This window comes from Camelina sativa, chromosome 4 (assembly GCF_030686135.1).
Source record: "Camelina sativa cultivar CO46 ecotype springtype chromosome 4, ASM3068613v1".
Lineage (NCBI taxonomy): Eukaryota > Viridiplantae > Streptophyta > Magnoliopsida > Brassicales > Brassicaceae > Camelina > Camelina sativa.
In genome coordinates, this window is record NC_141883.1 from 15,788,080 (window position 1) to 15,807,269 (window position 19,190).

General features: G+C 34.9%; 4 protein-coding genes and 1 pseudogene across 4 annotated transcripts; 1 reads left to right on the forward strand and 4 right to left on the reverse strand.

Moving 5' to 3' along the window:
* Positions 1–472: 472 nt before the first annotated feature.
* Positions 473–1,671, reverse strand: LOC104780275 (putative CCR4-associated factor 1 homolog 9). Its single transcript, XM_010504777.3, has one exon. The coding sequence runs from the start codon at positions 1,447–1,449 to the stop codon at positions 595–597; it is 855 nt and encodes a 284-aa protein (XP_010503079.1). The 5' UTR covers positions 1,450–1,671; the 3' UTR covers positions 473–594.
* Positions 1,672–2,828: 1,157 nt separating this feature from the next.
* On the reverse strand, positions 2,829–4,964 carry LOC104780276 (uncharacterized). The gene is made up of 3 exons (XM_010504778.3): positions 4,714–4,964; positions 4,269–4,449; positions 2,829–3,204 (listed from the first exon to the last, which is right to left on the reverse strand). Exons 2-3 carry the CDS (start codon positions 4,422–4,424, stop codon positions 3,034–3,036), a joined length of 327 nt encoding a protein of 108 aa, XP_010503080.1. The 5' UTR covers positions 4,425–4,449; positions 4,714–4,964; the 3' UTR covers positions 2,829–3,033.
* A 5,642-nt stretch (positions 4,965–10,606) lies between these two features.
* On the reverse strand, positions 10,607–12,974 carry LOC109132475 (uncharacterized; the record flags this gene model as incomplete). Its single annotated transcript, XM_019244098.2, has 1 exon — positions 10,607–12,974. A coding segment is annotated over one exon (1,767 nt), but the record flags the coding sequence as incomplete, so codon positions are not given.
* A 1,204-nt stretch (positions 12,975–14,178) lies between these two features.
* Positions 14,179–14,487, forward strand: LOC147945784 (putative CCR4-associated factor 1 homolog 9). The gene has a single exon (XM_087509365.1). It carries the CDS (start codon positions 14,179–14,181, stop codon positions 14,485–14,487), a length of 309 nt encoding a protein of 102 aa, XP_087365491.1.
* A 2,334-nt stretch (positions 14,488–16,821) lies between these two features.
* Positions 16,822–18,027, reverse strand: LOC104783747 (putative CCR4-associated factor 1 homolog 8 pseudogene; annotated as a pseudogene).
* Between the last annotated feature and the right edge of the window lie 1,163 nt (positions 18,028–19,190).

Sequence of the window (19,190 nt, forward strand, 5' to 3'; positions counted from 1 at the left end):
TTCTTGAGAGATTTTGTGAAAATATTTGTGAAGAACCTTTCCAAGCTGGTGTAAGTTTCCGATGATTGGAAGACCCAAAGGTCCTGGAGGCAGCTTCCCTTTCGACGGTAAAAACTTCTTAAAGAAGAGTACAACGAGAGGAAAGGAAACAAAGAGAGATAGACATTTTCATGTTCTTCTCTTTGGCTAACTTTCTTCTGCCATTTATTGAAGTGAAGAGGAATTAATGTGTTCACATAGACGCAAGCAATATACAGATCAATATAGACAAATGCATGTCAATTAGTCTTTTGAGTTTTGACAAAATAAAAAGTTTCTACTTATTTTACTATTCTTTTTTCTTTTCACCAACAAAGTTTCACTCTGTTAATGTTGCTAGCTCTGTTTCAAAGTAACTTATTATTATCCACATGAATTTATATAATTTAAAACTATATTTTTCAAATCGACATGGATCTATTTATATGAGGAGTTTTTGCATTATTATTTTTTTATATATATTTCCTCTTAACAAAAGAACATTAGCTACAAGATTACAACTTGAGTTAACCAATTGAATATTTAAAATAAAAAATAAAAAAATCAGTACACCCCTTAAAAGACCTCAAGCCCATACAAAACCCCAGCATGCTTCTCCGGCCCATCTTGAGAAAAATACAAATCTCTCATCCTCTGAAACGCGTGCCACGTAAGCAGACTATCGGAACCGGCTTGATGACATTTCCCAACCTCCCGGTTAACTTCAAGCGTCCTCGCAACCCGGTCTAAACCGCCATACAATCTCCTCTCACAAAACTTCATCATATGCTTCACATCGTACACGCGCTCACCAAACAAAACTCTCATCACGCGCTTAAACTCCCCTAACGCGCCGGGCAGCTCACGGCGCGTGAGGATCTTCATCAGGTAACCGAAATCGTACGCGCTATGAAACGTCACCCAGCTCACGTCCTCGTTACAAACAAGCCCCGACGACATCATCAGCTCCGCGAACCTCTCCGAACAAACCCCCTCGCGGCGGTTCCGCTCGAAATCGATACCTTGCCGACGAAGCAACTCGATGGAATCAGGAGCGTGTGGGTCACGCGCCACGTCGAAGTCTCGGAAATTAAACTCCCAGATGAACCGCCGTCCGTCACCAAATAGATCTGGGAGGTTACCGTCGGCGTCGGAGAGAGTGAGACCGACTTGGATTAAGCTGAGCGCGTCGACGTTGGCTTTAAGTAGACTGTAGAGATCGCCGGGGTTTGTAAATCGGAGATCGGATTTGAAAATCACGCCGGGGAACTCAGTGTCCATGGAGATGAATGGGTAATCGTCGATGGTTTCGCCGATTAGTTCAAATTCAGATTCGAGATTCTCCGCCCAGACTTCGCGAGTCACGACGGTGGTGACGACGCCGCCACCACCGCATGGTTTGTGATCTTTGTTCGATTTGATGATAGCCATTGAAGAAATGAATTTACAAAAGGTTTGAGTTTATGATTTGGGGATAAGAGTCAGTGTGTGTGTGTTGTGAATATATATGAAAAATGAGAAACAGAGTGAGGAGTTGCGAGGAAGAAGAAGACGTGGGACGAGAGAAACGCGTCAAGTTGTGTTGTGGAGGTTGACTCTCTCTGCTAAGTGCTAACGTAAACTTGACTCCTCGTCGGTCCAACTTGGCCACTCTCTCTACTGGGTTTAATAACTAATTATTATTTATTAGTATACATTTTTCTAACGATGCTATACACTGAATATTATGTTGTAGTAGCAAACATAAAATTTAGGAGTTTTTTTTTTGTTTGTTTTGCAAGTTTTTATTTAGAAAATTAATTGTATTTAGTATTTTATTATTAGTACTATTTTGTATGATTGGTTCAAATGTTATAAATTATAAAAATTAAATGATATTTCTGAAAAGAAATTTCTTCTATTTAATATGTAAGCTTGCTTTTTACACAAAGGGAAATCTATCTTGGATTCAGTGAATTTCCATTTTTTTTGGGGGAAGATTATAATTCATATCCAAAAGACCAAAACCAATGTATTTTTCTTTATAGAGATGAATATATAACTGAATAACTAAATATATTTAATTAAGCTATTTGGGTTGACCTGTGTGGTTCAAAAATACAAACCAAACAAAAAACATATCTACAAATTGTAAACCATGCAAGTCATTTTGGTAGTACTAATTTGATAAACAAGTACAGGTAGTGTGCCTTTATAAAAATACGTTTTTAAGAGTCGCAAACCTTTTTTTGTTTTCTCTGTTTGTATATTAAATAAACAGAAAATAGTTAGATAAAAACAAATATTCATCCAATTACACAAGTGGCCGATATATTACAACGAATATCATAATCCAACAATAATATTTAAGTCAATTGGGAGTATTGGTCGGACTACAAAAGGAAGGGGGGGGGGGGGGAGTCTCAAGTTGATGGATAACAAGAGTCCAAATTTTATAAGTGGGTTGCGTATGTAAATCGTGTCGTAAATCTCAAATTCTTTGAATATTTCTTTGATGGGAAAAGGTAACTATCACTATCTTAAATAATTTATTAGTTAAAAGTTTGCGCTTGGATCGATCATCAAAACAAATGTGGCTATACAACACAAGTGTTGAGTGTCCTCCTAGGCAATACATTCCAAATTTGAGCATGATCTTTTTGAGTGTGGAAGTGAATGTGGCATATAGAGATGTTGAGCTGGCAAGAGAGGAGAGGCTGTGATCGAGTGAAGACGTTTCAAGTATAAAAGGAGAGACTGGGTTTGTGAGAGAGGGTTATCCAAATTGAATTGGTGTTATGTGTTTGCTTCCTGCGTGAGCTGGGTTATCATTACATTACAGAGCCTGAAACTCTGATTCTTAGCTTGTAAACAAACCATTCGATAAGATTCAACAAAGATCTCTTGTTGGTTCTTAACACTGATACGGGTCAGATACACTACCATACAACATGTCAACACAAAATTAAAGAGTGGCTTCTTTCACAACTTCTACATACCGATTCAGTTATTTAGAAATGTTTTACGTAGCTGAGTTTAGCCTTCCAGGATTTGTTTCCTTTCGACCTCGATGAATTTTGTGTTTACATGATAGCTTTTGGTGGCATTTTGGGTCTCATTCTCTCCCTTGCACCGCAGCAGCTGCAACTGAAGACTCCTCACAAGCTCATTTAGCCTCTGGATATGTCTCTCTTGTGATATGATGATCTGTAAAAAACGGTGAACTTTGCGGTTAGATTTGACGTTCCCCCTGAGAACAACAGATTAATAATATCCAAGCCTGATACAGAAACACACTAAAGTAAGAGCAGCCTTTTAGATCCTTTAGAATATCATCTTTTTGAAGATGGTGACTAAAAAGTACCTAAATGAGAAACATCCTACGAGCATAAAGATGAAAAACGCACAAGCTCGGAACTCATATCATGTTGAGCCCCGAAAGCTACAAGCTACCTAATCGTTCTACCTGACTTCATTTAAACTCTCGGATTTGCAGCTATTATAAGTTTCATTGTAGTAGTCTATATTGTACCTGATCGTAGCATTGTTATAAGTTTCATTTAAAAAGTACCTGATCGTAGCATTGTTACTCATTCCTGATCCACAGAAATAAAAGATTGCCTCAAAATAGATTAGTAAGGGAAGGTGTAGATTACAATATACATTGAGGTCAGGACTAAGCGGAAACCTGAGGTTTACTCAATGACTATCGATCCAACTGGATCCTTCTGGTACAGTAATCCAATGTAAGATCAATCACAGACATAAAGCAAGTCTTATAAGTATTCCACTTCTATCAATTATCTTATGCCATTAGAGAGAAACCCCATTTAGCAATCCAAGCAAACAGTTCAACACACTTTTAAAAATTCTTATTGGAGTTTTCCAGACATCCCGACACAGAATCCAATCCAAGAAGACATTTAGAATTGCAAAAAGTCTCATTTATAGTAATCAATGCAAAGAATAAAGACAATTCAAAAACAACAGATCCCATGGTAATGAAGACATTTTCTAAGCCAACAAACCAAAGCTTAAAAAATGATTTACCAAATGCAAGAATAAGAATCTTAAGTATCACACCAAGCAAAGCACAGAAGAAAGTGAAGCTTAATTATCAGAACACTAAGGACTGAGGTAGCCACTACACACACACACACACCTCTTCTGATGTTTACAAACATCTAGGCTATTACAGGTCTCCTACAAAAACTAGAAATACTCTGTCTTCTAAAGGGAAACACATGAAAGAGTTAGAAAAAAACCAGTACCTTCTCTTTAACAGCTTCTTCCCTATCTGAAATTTGCTGCTGTTTCTGAGACAAGCTGGTGGCTGTATCTAACTCAACAAGTGGTTGTCTCCATTCAAACTGAGAGGTGACTATAAGTATAACTAGCAGAAACACAAGCAAGATTGGCTTCGACATTGCTATATCAGTTGCTTTAAAACACCTGTCCCCCAAGAAATTAGCCAAATTCATAATCAATCCTTTTACACTATTTTACAAGCCTACCAACTCAAAACACACACATCAAATTCAATCTGAACTTTACTAATCAAATCATCATCTCCACCTATATTACTAAAGTCAAGCAATAACGCATCATCAACCTCTAATATCTAAAAATATTCAATTTCTAATCTACCCATTTCCTCAACAACCACAAAAAAAACGAAGACCCAATGAAGCGATTAAGATGATCTTTGGAACTTACAAATCGAATTTGACCAGAGGAATAACCAAACTTCATGATCGATCGACCTGACCACCTCCTCCGTTAGGGTCGCGAATGTTAGATACGAGATCTTCCAAAATCGAATTTGTAATCAGAAAACACCAAATAAGTTTTGTGTTAGTAGAGAAATGTAAAAGGAGCTGAGGTTCCCTGAATTGCGCAAAGAAGAGGACTAAATGTTTCAGGTGACTCCTACAATTTCTTTTTTTTTTTGCCAAAATTGATCCTATGTCTTTTATCTTATTAGTAATTTAGCTATAGTTTGAGAGTTGTAACGTAACACCCCGATGCTCTATATCTATATTAACATTTTTTTAGGTACATTTTGTGTTATACTTTTAAATTTTGCTTATTAATTTTTTTTTTATAACATTAACTTCTAAAAAATTCTAAAAATAACATTGTACAGAAACTCAATTACTAAAACTTCTTAAATCAACCAAAATTTGTTATGTTTATTGCCGTAAAATCTAGACAACATATATACATTTCGATTTCTCCAAAAACTACTCTATCCATTAAAATTTTATTCCTATAAAATATCCAAAACTATCTTTAGAGATGGTGTAATCTCTCAAATTTAAATGATACAACCGATAATCTATAACAAAAACTTACAATCCCCCAAAAACAAGAACTCAAATTTCAAATGATTAGAAAACCAATATTCCCAAATATTTAACTTTAGCAAGAAAAAATACATTTAATTTAGTATATATCTTCTTCAGAAACTGAATATTGTTCCGCAATAATATAAACAACTAAAATAGAAAAACACTTAAATTTCTCTTTTATTGCTCTAGATCTTAAGCTTGCTCACCAATTTTTACAAGATTTGCTATCAAACCTAATTCTAGCCTTAATAAGTTACTCTATAAATAACCTTAAGACGAGAAATGCACCAACTCATAAGAAACTTTACCTTTCAAACAAATCTTATATACCTTCAATAGACAAATCTTTTTACTCTATATTATTTTGTTTATGCAATTTAGATCATTGCTGCTTTTTAGACTCAACTCAATAATAACACTTTTTTTTCCTATTTTACAACAGCTGAAGAAAGGTATGTGAGACGAAAGTTAATATCAAACAAACAATTTTTTTAAGGTATGTTGACTTTTGATTTTGGGGAACTAAAATTATTTGAACACATATGTTTCTTTTATGGTATGATCACTTTTTATTTTTTTACCAACACAAGTGCCTTGCATGATTGTACTCTAAATTGGTTCCTGTTTTTTTTGTAGGTAAGTGAAGAAAACGGAAAAGAGACAAAGGAATAGATTAAATTAAACATTGAATCGATTTTTTCTTTTTCAATAATCTTATATTCTGTACTTTTGTCTAGTTAACTAACAATTTGGTTTCTTTATTATAAATTTTAAGGTAATTTATAATTTAGAAATTTAATAAATTGTGTGATTTTAATAATTGACAAATTCAAATAATTGACTATGCATTTATTCCACTATATTAACATTTTTGAAATACATTTTATGTTTAACCTTTTTTGTTTTGCTTATGTAAATTTTAATTTACAATCTTAATCCTACAAAATTACACAAAAATAAATAAGTGACATATGGTAAATCGACCAAAATCAATAAAGTTTTGTTCCCAGAAATTATTTTGAATTAATTGCTCTTTTACTTTTAAAAATTAAGAAAGATTTATTGTTTTATTTAACAAAACAAAATAATATCAGCCTTAAGTATCTATATTAAAAAAAAATGAAATACATTTGGTGTTTTACCCTTTAAGTTATATTTATTTAAAAACTTAATTTCTAAAAAAATTGCACAAAAAAACAAAATCAATTAGATTACTAAAATGTCTCTACCGATTTGGTCTATAATTTCCTTAAAAAATTTATATATTTAGAAATTTATTACACTTAATAACATATACCAAAAATATATATACAATATTTATTTTACCTTTAAAAACTCTAATATTCAATAATAACTATACTGTTTGATATGAACAATTAAAATCTTTAATGGCTATTAATATGCTGATAAAAAAAGTAAAAATAATTATTTCACGGGTTAAATGTAATAAATTGGGATATTTATAATATAATTTAACCCGCGGTATACTGCATAATAACTTTTCAAGAAATAATTATTTCACGGGTTAAATTTAAAAAACATTAAACTTACGGGTTAAATTTAAAAGTACTTAAAAATTAAAAATATAATAATGTAAGAATAGTTTTTTCATGGGTTAAATCTAGAAAGCACTAAAAATTTAAATTTTGATAACCATAAGAAAAATTCGTTAATGTAAAAATGTAACATTATTATAAATAAAACTAAATAATTGTCCTGTCATGTCTACCGTGTACAGCTAGTCAAATTTTAGAATTAACAATCAAAATACAATTATACAATCTTAAACACTAAACAACAAAAAACAAAAATTAACAAACAAATACAATTTTTTTAAAAATTTAGTTTTATTTTTTATAAAAATATTATCCCGCGGTGCATTGCGGGTTAAAATCTAGTATTATTAAATTTACAAGTATGATAATTCCACTGGAGCAATACTCCTAAATTTATTAAATCTGAATGCTTCTATGGAATTTTCAAAATGTTTTTTTTTCATCTATCTATTTTTAAAAATACTCTTTATTAAATCTAAAATTTTATAAATTTTTATAAGGTTATAGGGTACTTATGGATAGTAACTACTACTCCGAGACTCAATCCAAATATTTATAAGGTTTAATTAATGTTTTAAAGTATCTTTTAAAGTATTTTGTCATCCTCTCTTATCTTTGTATCCAAACAAGTCTCAACTAAATTTTATACAATCCTTACAACCAAACACAATCATTTCCTTATTTGATAATATTAATTTCCTAAAATATATTTATCTAATTTAAATCAATATGTTAGATTAAAATATAATTCTCCTTTCATTTTTATTTAATCTTATATTTAATTATTTTAATTACTATTTAATACATAAAGTTAATAAAATTTTAGATATTTTTCAGCATATAATGTGATTTGAATTTTTATAAACGGATATATATTAAAAATTGTCTTAGGATATTTGTAACCAAACAAGTATATCCACATAGAGCTCGGAATACATTTTTGGAGTACAATAGGGTGCCATCACTTTTTGCCAACTTTGGGTCGGGTTTTTAACTAAAATTATAACCGATTCAATTATACGGATCCTCCTTAAGATTGCCGAATATTTTGGACCGGTTTTTAATCTATAGCATACTTATTTACATCCAATTAATGCCAATTAATGCCCATTGTATCTTAGGAAAGATCTAATTTGCATGCCGAATTTTTAGGACCGAGTTTGACAAAAAGAATTAATAACCCAAATTATGTAATCACATCCTCTTAATCACATCCGTATAATATAACAACTAATTTAAGATGAAAACATCTTAGAAAATATCTAATTTGCGTTTAATAAACGATTATATATTTGGTAAGATCTTATTAGCTTTAAATGTACACTATTAATCCAATAATATCAATTGAGAATCATAATAAGAATATGTCATATCATTCATTCCTAAATCATAACTATCAAATCGTAAAATATATATTCTCAACTTGCGAATCAAGAGTTTCTACAAAAATCTACCTACAACCGTTAACAGTATATATATCAACAAAATAAGGTAAAACCTAGTTTATAAAGTAAAAATAAAAGGGTTTATAACAATGTGTTTATAAGGTACATGTTTTATGATACAAATGACATGGTGGAATTACGAGAACTCTCATCTGCCTTGACTTATCTGCCTCCTAATTTTATGATCGGTATTGCCAAAAGCTGACAGAAGCAGAGAAAAGTGAATTATAAAATGATGTTTGAGAACAAAAGATCATGTCACAAAAACGTGACAAAACAAAGGGGGAATCTGAAGTGCTTATGTCAATTTGAAATTCGTAGGAATCATCCACTTTAATCAATAAAAGAAATCTTTAGAACCCAAGTTTTCATCTTGTTATGATTGGGGAAACTATTAAATTTTATGGCAGACAAAATATACATAAGGATAGTTGTTTTGGTTTTAGAGGAATGGAACAATCAGATTCACCAAGTGACCACTGGTATGCGAATAGTAGGAGTGAAAATACCTAAAGATGTTGTTTTGGTCTTATGATGATTCAAGGACATAGAGTGGATTCACAGACACAGTCGCTAGTAGTGGAAGAACTTAATGAGCAAATTGTTGCTACTGCTGTCTTCTTTGCTGCAACCATCTTGCTGTTCCAACATGGTTTTCTCACAGCAGAGTAATCAGATGTATCCATTAATGTGTTTGCAAATGGAGAAAAGCTGCTACCATGTCTCCAAATAATACTGATATTTTTCAGCCTTCTTGTGCACACCAAATGTTTGCTCACCAAGTTTAATAGTGGAGCAGAACCTGGAGAGTTAGTCATCATTGACAATTTATACATGTTGCAGGAACAGAACATTCTCAATGCAAGGGATACCTTTTTTGGAGTTTTTTTGTTCAGCATAAATTTGTGTCCCAAGACCTGGATCTTTAAGTTCAAAACCATAAATAAATCTGCAACACAATATGAGAATGGGACTGAGGAAGAAGTCACACATGTCAAGATTGAGTTTCAAAAGGATGTTGAGATGGGATTCACGAGGCATCCCACAGCTTCTTTGTGGAGGATTACATACACTTGTGGCTCTAGATGGCGCTAATATGATGCTTAGGAGCGGAATTTGCAGAGAGCTTCTATTACTTGTCTTCCTTCACATGGATTGGCGCGTAGTCTCTACTGCAAAGTTTTTTATGGTGGCATCATATTATCTGGTTTCATTGTTGCGTTTGCGAGTTTGCTGCGACTTATTTGTGTGTGGGCTGATTTTATGCTGCATAACAGTGGAGAGAGTTGGCTGCAAATAGTTTTTACAAGGGGACAAGTTGCAGGACAAATTCAAACATGGAATGGTTCTTTATGGAACATCATGTGTCTATCTCTGCAGATGGTACTTCCCACTTGTGGACATGAGTGTATATTTGTCAGTGAGAAAACAAATGCAGAGTGCTCCGCATGTCGAGAAAGGGACATGGCTTTCTGACGCTAGACTGGTTGCTCCTACTCCTCTATATACTGGGAAGTTGTTGCTAATTGTGACTGTTTCAAATGAGTTAGGCGACAAGCAGACACAGTTTCTCTGTGGTATTTTACTGTACCGGCTTTGGCATAAATGGAGAACTAAACCCATACGAACATCCAGAGGAGTGAAGCAAGGCAGTTTCATATTTACAAGTGAAGTTTTATCTTGGGGGAGACAAATTAATTGTAGCTACTGTCACAAGCAAACCAAAGAAGTGTTCTAAGTCTTGGAAATTCAAATATAAACAGAGAACTGTGGGAGCTGTTCGACCAAGCCTCACATCATGTGTCAATCTCTACAGATGGTAAGAATGTCTACTTTTCAGTGCGGCACTGTTGGAAGAACAAGGATGCCAATTGCCAATCATTGGAGGCCATAGATGAAGCTACTATGATTCTTTACATAAAACTGGATAAAATTTTTGTGTGTTTGGTTCGCGTTTAAAAGTTGCGATGAGATTTTGTGTGTTTGGCTTGTGGGGTAAGAGTATCTATCTGTGATCAGTATGTTAAATGGGTGAGGAAGCACTGGAAAGATAAGTTGCAGGACAAATCAGAACCTCTGTGGTGGCCATTTCAGAACTTTCAGTCCACTAATGGAGCTGGCGTGTTCTTATTAGTTCCTGAGACTATTCTTGAAGTTGTGTATGTGTTGAACAATACCAAATCAATTCTTCTGATGCAGAAGGAAAAGAGTTTAGACTCTTGGAAATGTACATTCGATCTGCAAACAGCTCAACACATTCTGCAACAGAAAGCTGTTGAATCAAGCTTTGACATTGAGTATCTAGTATGTCCACAGAACATAGACTTTTCTACATGGCACAGATGGAAAAGCAAGGTCCGCAACCATTTAACTTCTTGGAGTGGTTGCAAGGCTAGGTTTGCCTCAGGAGCTTACAAGTTGGCCTTGCGAAGTTTCGCATGCTTGAGCAGCATTGCAGGTTGAGGTTATGATAGATTTACGATACCGTAAGCTCCAATTACACGAACACACAATTACAACTAACTGATAAGAACAGAGAGAGGCTAGCACATCACTAGCTCAGCTCCCAACACACCATAAGAGAGAGACTAGCACATCACTAGCTCACCTCTCCAAACACAAGTACATCGCTTCACCAACATTCACAATATTCAACATTCAGCCTCATCTCTCTCGATACTCATCTCTCTTATTTATACTCTCAGATTGCAACTGCAGACCTTCCAATTGCATTAGAGGCTTCTCTAGTTCTCTTCAAACTACCAACTCAAAATCCTCATTAGCATTCATTTAACAATGAAACACTAGACCAAGTGACCAACCGTATCAATACTCCCCCCATTTTGACAAGCTTGTCCTCAAGCTTTAAGAGAGAAAATTGCAGTGGCAAGGCACAAATACTGGCCCTGTGATCTCAGGAACAGACTGCTCGCAACAACTGTGACAGTCTTACGTCTCCAGCTGTGCCATATAGAAGATGACTCTTGTATACCAACCTTCTGCATCCTGAACAACTTTTGATGTAATCGAGTTTCTGTGATTAGAATCACTATCTTGTCCCACTGTAGTTTTGCACCCATTGTATACTCCATTGCACAACTATATATAGAAGATGTCTGCAAATCATACGGCATAAGTGAATCAAGCTCACTTAGACTGATCCATTCACCAAACTGTAAATGGACCAAACCCCACAACACGTGAAACTTCTCATCACCATGGAGAAATTGTGTCACGATTGTAGCATCCATGGTAAACTCCAATTCTGGACCAGATAGGGTGGTTCTCTGCAAATCAAACATCAAAAATGATGAAAATGAATGCAATCTCTTAGATCTCCATTTGTGCTTCAGGTAGAGCTTCATATCCTCATAGAAAAACTGAAGCAGTCCTTGTAAATCATATCTCCCCCTCATGTGGCACAACAGCCTTGAAATAGGTGAGTGTCTCAGCCTTCTCCAAGGTTTACACCTCCATAGCATTGTTAACCACTTCTGGTCCTGAAACGCTTCTTGTTGTAGAATGAAATGATTCTGAGCAACCAATTCTTTATGGAGAATAGCTTCTTCTGTCCTATTTGAATCTTCCACTGGAAACGTCTCTGTTTCTTGAGTTTGTACTATACTCGCAGCCATTGGTTTTCCATTTATAGCTCGAAACCATAGCACTCCCTTAGCCATCAAAACAGCAACATCACAATCAGACCATGAATTACCAATATGAAATTTCACAGTGTCTTTGTGAATTCTGGAAATTGGAGAAGTTGCAGGCTTTGTGTTATGAAGTTGCAGGGTCCATTTACGCTTCATGTGAAACTTCACCTCACCACAACAAAGCTGATACAGTCCTCTTAAATCCAGTCTCATTCTCATTTTACAAATAAACTGTGACCGAGGTGACTGTCTCATCCTTCTCCAAGGCTTAAAGCTGTTCTGTTTCCCATTTGATCCAACAGAAGCAAAAGAACAAGAATCTTTGAGCTGCTGAATACCTGACCTCAATTTGAACTTAAACCGCCAAGCCTTAAGATGCTTTCTCTGTTTATGTTTTTGTTTCCTTCTTTTGTCTCCCACCAGCATTTTATCGAACACTTGGAGTTCACATTGTGTGTTCTTGACACTTGTGAACATCTCAGAAAACTCAACCACTTCTGAAGCATGAACAACAACATGTGATTGCTCGCAGAACACAGATGAATCCTCCATGGCATCCAATGACTCATTGCTAAATTTAAGGCTAGGTTCCAAGGAAGAATCTTGTACCTGAAACTGTGAAAACGTTTCCCTCGAAGCTGAAGCATGTTGTGGAATCAATTTCGCCTGCAACACAATGTAACCACTTGATTCTATCTCTTGAAGCACGTCGACACTTGTGCCCAAAGTTTTTTCTAACTTCTGATGCTTGCGATCAAAATCTTTGATCCACTGTTCTAGTTTGCGATCCAGCTCCAAACCTACACGCTTTTGATATCTATCGTTTCCAAACATTAACGATAAACCATCTTTCACCTCGCTCCAACTATTGAAAGGAATCCAGGATTGTTCCTTGTGGAACCAAGATTTTGCTTGGCCGCCGAGAAAGTTGGAAACGAACGCCAACTTCTCCTTCTCTGAACACTCACCAACTCAAAGTCCTCATTAGCATTCATTTAACAATGAAACACTAGACCAAGTGACCAACCGTATCAGGTTACAGCAAAAAAGTGCATCAAGTAGCTGTGCATGTTTTTCTCATGGTTATCACAAAGTTTTGCTGATAGACATGATAGGAAATCGAACAAGGTTATGTTCAGTCTCTGGTTTATTGAAACAGGTTGTTCTAAGGTTTAAGTGGTTCTTAACGAGCTGATGAGATTGACTGCAAGGTTGAATAAAAAGGGTTTCAGGTTATGAAGCAACGAAGGATCAGTTTCTGCAATATTTGATTCAAGTGATTCAGAGGATTTTGATCTCAGTGCACATGAGTAAATCCTAGAAGCTAGCAAGGGAATCATGTTCTGCAGAGAAATAATTGGTACATCAATCACTGTAACATGCTTAATTGCTTATGGTCCGAACAGAGTTACAGAGGCAATGGTTTTAGGCAAACATTTTTTAATTTTTTTAATCCTTACTCCTAATCAACTTTAAAAGAACATAAAAGATATCTATGTATATGAGACTATGATGGTAATTGTAAGATTCTTTTGTCAGTTTCTGTGATTCGTCTGCCAAATCAGATAAAATAAATAGGTTGATTGGTTTGTCTAATCTTCGTCTTACAGTTACATGAAAGTGTGAGAGAGAGAGAATAAAACTGATGTTAATGCTGAGAAGGACTGTTTGTGTTGGCTATGAATACTTGCCCACATGACACTTCACTAACTACGTATTTTTGCCTTTACAATGATCAAATCCGGTTTCAGGTGAGAAGACAAAGTAATTGATGTAATGACGTGGATGGTGATCTTGATCTAAGTATGGCAGCTAATACTCAATTTAAGTGGTGGAGTAAGCACATAATCTCAATATCACATTTGTATTCTTGATTTTGGGAGAAACCATATATACCCTGAGTGAGTGATCCGGTTGCAGAGAAACTTCTTTGTCTTGTTTTATGCTTCACTACCATCTTAATTCTTACACAAAACTTGTCTTGAGATAATTATAAAAATTTTAGCTCTCAAAGAGACTTCATTACTAGGGAAAACAAACACTGGTTTTGAGAAACTTGTCAAGAAAGAAAGACAAAAGTGTGGAACTAAACAATAAAGAAAAAACTCATCTTTTCATCAAAATCTGGTACAAAAGTATACATTGGAACAATAAAAAAAAAACTCAACTTTAGCATATGAAGATCCTCACGCGCCGTGAGCTGCCCGGCGCGTTAGGGGAGTTTAAGCGCGTGATGAGAGTTTTGTTTGGTGAGCGCGTGTACGATGTGAAGCATATGATGAAGTTTTGTGAGAGGAGATTGTATGGCGGTTTAGACCGGGTTGCGAGGACGCTTGAAGTTAACCGGGAGGTTGGGAAATGTCATCAAGCCGGTTCCGATAGTCTGCTTACGTGGCACGCGTTTCAGAGGATGAGAGATTTGTATTTTTCTCAAGATGGGCCGGAGAAGCATGCTGGGGTTTTGTATGGGCTTGAGGTCTTTTAAGGGGTGTACTGATTTTTTTATTTTTTATTTTAAATATTCAATTGGTTAACTCAAGTTGTAATCTTGTAGCTAATGTTCTTTTGTTAAGAGGAAATATATATAAAAAAATAATAATGCAAAAACTCCTCATATAAATAGATCCATGTCGATTTGAAAAATATAGTTTTAAATTATATAAATTCATGTGGATAATAATAAGTTACTTTGAAACAGAGCTAGCAACATTAACAGAGTGAAACTTTGTTGGTGAAAAGAAAAAAGAATAGTAAAATAAGTAGAAACTTTTTATTTTGTCAAAACTCAAAAGACTAATTGACATGCATTTGTCTATATTGATCTGTATATTGCTTGCGTCTATGTGAACACATTAATTCCTCTTCACTTCAATAAATGGCAGAAGAAAGTTAGCCAAAGAGAAGAACATGAAAATGTCTATCTCTCTTTGTTTCCTTTCCTCTCGTTGTACTCTTCTTTAAGAAGTTTTTACCGTCGAAAGGGAAGCTGCCTCCAGGACCTTTGGGTCTTCCAATCATCGGAAACTTACACCAGCTTGGAAAGGTTCTTCACAAATATTTTCACAAAATCTCTCAAGAATATATATGGACCGTTGGTGGTTTCTCCATTTAGGGGTAGTTCCTGTGATCGTTGTCTCCTCCAAAGAACTTCCACCAGTGCGATTTTGTGGAGATATCGAGAGAGTGGAAGAATTGGTTCTTGAGTCAGAGACCAACCTTGGCACCTTGGCGTTAACCGACTGCTTCCCTGGAGGTTGGCTCGTAGACCGGATCTCTGGTCATCATTCGAGGGTGAACAAAGCCGTTTTCAAACTCGCCAATTTTTTTCAACATGTGACCGATGATCACTTGACGTCTGGAAAAGCTCAAGATTACTCGGATATCGTCAGTATCATGTTGGATATGATCAATAAATACACAAAAGTCACTTTATGACCATCTCAAAAGGAGTCATGTCTGTGAGTACAAATGCCTTTTAGAACACGATTATTATACCTTGGGGAGGAACTTAACTGAAGATATTGAAACTGGTTGATTGGGGAGGACATTTAGAGAATACACTAAGGGGTTGAAGTGTTACAGTGAGTTTCTGTAAGGAATAAACTGGAGGAGACAAATGCAAATTGACGCTGGGACTGTTTCAAGACGAGTCACTTCAAGAAAGGAAAGAAATTTTTTTGTGTGTATCTAGCTTCTTGATACACAACATCTCAAAGTTGGTGTTAGAAGAAGAAGCTGAAAAAGAATGTCCTAGTAAGGAGAGATAAATGCAGGAAGTTCCAAGTGCATTTTGAGGGACAATGATTAAGGCCTTGAAATCAGTTGTCAGCATCAGGAGAAGATCACATAAGTGTCTACTCAAGGAAATCACTTGCAGGTTAGTCAAGTGGATAGTTTCAAGTATCAGGGAGTCATAAAGAAAAAAATAAAAGGCTCTAGTTAGGGTCTGGATGGATATTCTAATGACGATGGTACAAATTAGTTCTGGTGGAGTTTCGCATGCTTGAGCAGCATTGCAGGTTGCGGTCACAACTAAAAAGTGCATGAAGTAGCTATGCATGTTTTTCTCATGGTTATCACAAAGTTTTGCTGATATGAGACATGATAGGAAATCGGACAAGGTTATGTTCAGGCTCTGGTTTATTGAAACAGGTTGTTGTAAGGTTTAAGTGGTTCTTGAGGAGCTGATGAGATTGACTGCGAGGTTGAATCAAAAGGGTTTCAGGTTATGAAGCAAAGAAGATTCAGTTTCTGCAATACTTGATTCAAGTGATTTAGAGGACTGTGATCTCAGTGTACATGAGTATAAATCCTAGAAGCTAGCAAGGGAATCATGTTTTGCAGAGAAATAACTGGTCAAATCCGGTTTCAGGTGAGAAGACAAAAGTAATTGATGTAATGACGTGGATGGTGATCTTGATCTAAGTAGGGCAGCTAATACTCAATGTAAATGGTGGAGTAAGCACATAATCTCAATATCACATTTGTATTCTTGATTATTGGAAGAAACCATATATACCCTGAGTGAGTGATCCGGTTGCAGAGAAACTTCTTTGCCTTGTTTTATGCTTCACTACCATCTTAATTCTTACACAAAACTTGTCTTGAGATAATTATAAAAATTTTAGCTCTCAAAGAGACTTCATTGCTAGGGAAAACAGACACTGGTTTTAAGAAACTTGTCAAGAAAGAAAGACAAAAGTGTGGAACTAAACAATTATAAAAAAAAAACTCATCTTTTCATCAAAATCTGGTACAAAAGTATACATTGGAACAATAAAAAAAAAAACTCAACTTTTCATCAAAATTAAATCGAATACAAACAGATACATTGAGACAATACTAACAGGAAGAGATGTGTTGTGGACTAACATTAAACACATCAAAGTTAAAGGTAATTAAGGACTAATTAAGCAGTGTTTTCCTTGAGGATTTAGTACATACATAAGCTAGGCCCATAGCCAAAATCACCAAAAGGAGGAAACCCAGGAACAAACATCGGATTGAGTAGCGGAAACGGCGGTGGTAGTGGTGGAGGAGGCGGTGGTGGTGGTTGTGGAGGTGGACCATAGCATCTGGTCATCATGGCAAGGTGGATCTGTTGTTGTTGTCTGCGCTTTAGACGATCAGAGATGATTCTAAAGCCGAGTCCATAAACAAAGCCTTCAGCCTCTTGCACATCGTGGAAGATCTTAGTCATCTTAACGAAAACCCTAGCGGTTAATTCGCTATCTGAACCGGCGTGATGAGCAGTACCAACACGGTCAAGTCCCAACGCATCTGCTAGATGCTCTAAACCTAAACGGCAACCAAGCCCTTCGTATCTACCCGCGATAGCTTTCAGATCAAAAACAGAGCCGAGGGTTCTAGCTACGGCTTTCGCAAACATCGCAGCAGTCACGGGTAAAGACTCTCCACCGGTGAAACACTTCAACAAATATCCAATGTCATACAACCCATGAAACGTCACCCAAGTGATGTTCCTCGTCCTCTTCAGAATCCAAGAGAGGTCATTGAAAAAACCCTCGATTTCAATTCCTTGTGCCCTAATCTTCTTCAGATCTAGACCGTTGCGTTTTAGGAACTCGATGGACTTGTCGTTTCTCGCGTCTTCAGCATCTCCGAAATCAGAGAAGTTGATCTCCCAAGTTCCACCGACTCTTCCGTTGCTGTCGAACAGAGTTAGACCTAACTGGATCAGTTTCGTCCTGTCTACGCTGTAACTCAGGTCGGTGTAACGTTGATCATCCGAAGCGTGTTGCGGTGTATCCCTTAAACTACCTGGAAACTCTGTATCAAAAGCTATAAAACGATAGTTTCTTAGACAATCTTTGATCGAACTCATCTCTTCGTTACGGTTCCAACTCCAAATCTCACGGCAATTTTTCATCCTTTTTTTTTTTTTGTAAGAGCAAAGAAAAATACTATTATCTGAGAGAAAAACAAAATCTCCTATTTAAATAGCTGTAAAATTTCCTTTTTTATCCAACACAACTTTCCAAAACCTAAAAGGAATCAGCTTAGATTAATTAGTCCCCTCTATAAAATAAAAACACATCTTATGTTACATTCATAATTTCTTTTCATTAGAGAATTTCTTTTCCATTATAGAATTTTGGACATCTTTATTTTTGTTTTGGTTATTAAAAGATATAAAAGTCAATTAAACCATTTTCTCAATATATATGTCATCACTTTGAGTGTCACAAGACATAAAACTCAACATAATAAAAACTATGCTACAAACTCAGATTACTATTTAGTATTGTAGAATTTAGTTATGTAAATATGTTTATTTTATCTATAAAATTTAGGTTGTCATTTATCCTACAATCAATTTTTTTTTTTTTTTATAACATATTTGATATTTGTATGTTGGTGATTAATTATGATTTATAAATATTTAATAATAAATAAGATATATATTTGATAAAATTCACATATTATTTTTATATGAAAATTATGTCTTTTATCTATTAGGATTGATATATAATTAAAATATGTTTTTTATGATGTAATATAAATTTAAAATGTATTGCAAGATGAAATAAGTGATATTTAAATCCGCAATTTCTAAAAAATACCAAATAAAATCTAAAATCAATATGTATAGATTACTTAAAATTCAATTAGTTTCAGTAAAATGCAACATATAAATTAAGTTTCACAATGAATAACGAATATATGCATTATTTGATAAACTCAGAAACCTCTATGTAAGTGATTTGGATGAAATGTGTGTGTTGTGGATAAGACCATCAATAAGAAGTATTGTAATTTTCTCTTATTGCTTAATAATATAGTTTTTAGTTGGAATTTGAATTAAATTCGTTTTTTCTTTGTTTAATTTTTGGATAGGTTTGTTTTAGGTAAAAGTAGCCAAATTGAAGTGAGACCAAACATATTTCGTATACTGAATAAAACGGGTGAGTATCCAAACCATTCATCAAATATGCTCAGTCCATATTTTGCAATGAGATAATTAATTGCAATATTTAATGACACAAAAAAAATGTAACTAGTTAGAATGAGAGATCATATGGAGTATAAAGGGTAATGGAGTCATGGCATCATAGACTCTTGATATATATAGGAAATTGTTATTTTGTATTTTGGAACAAAAGAAAATTTCCCTTTTTCAAGTTTGGATATTTTTTCTCTGATATTTACATGAACTTTTCATATACT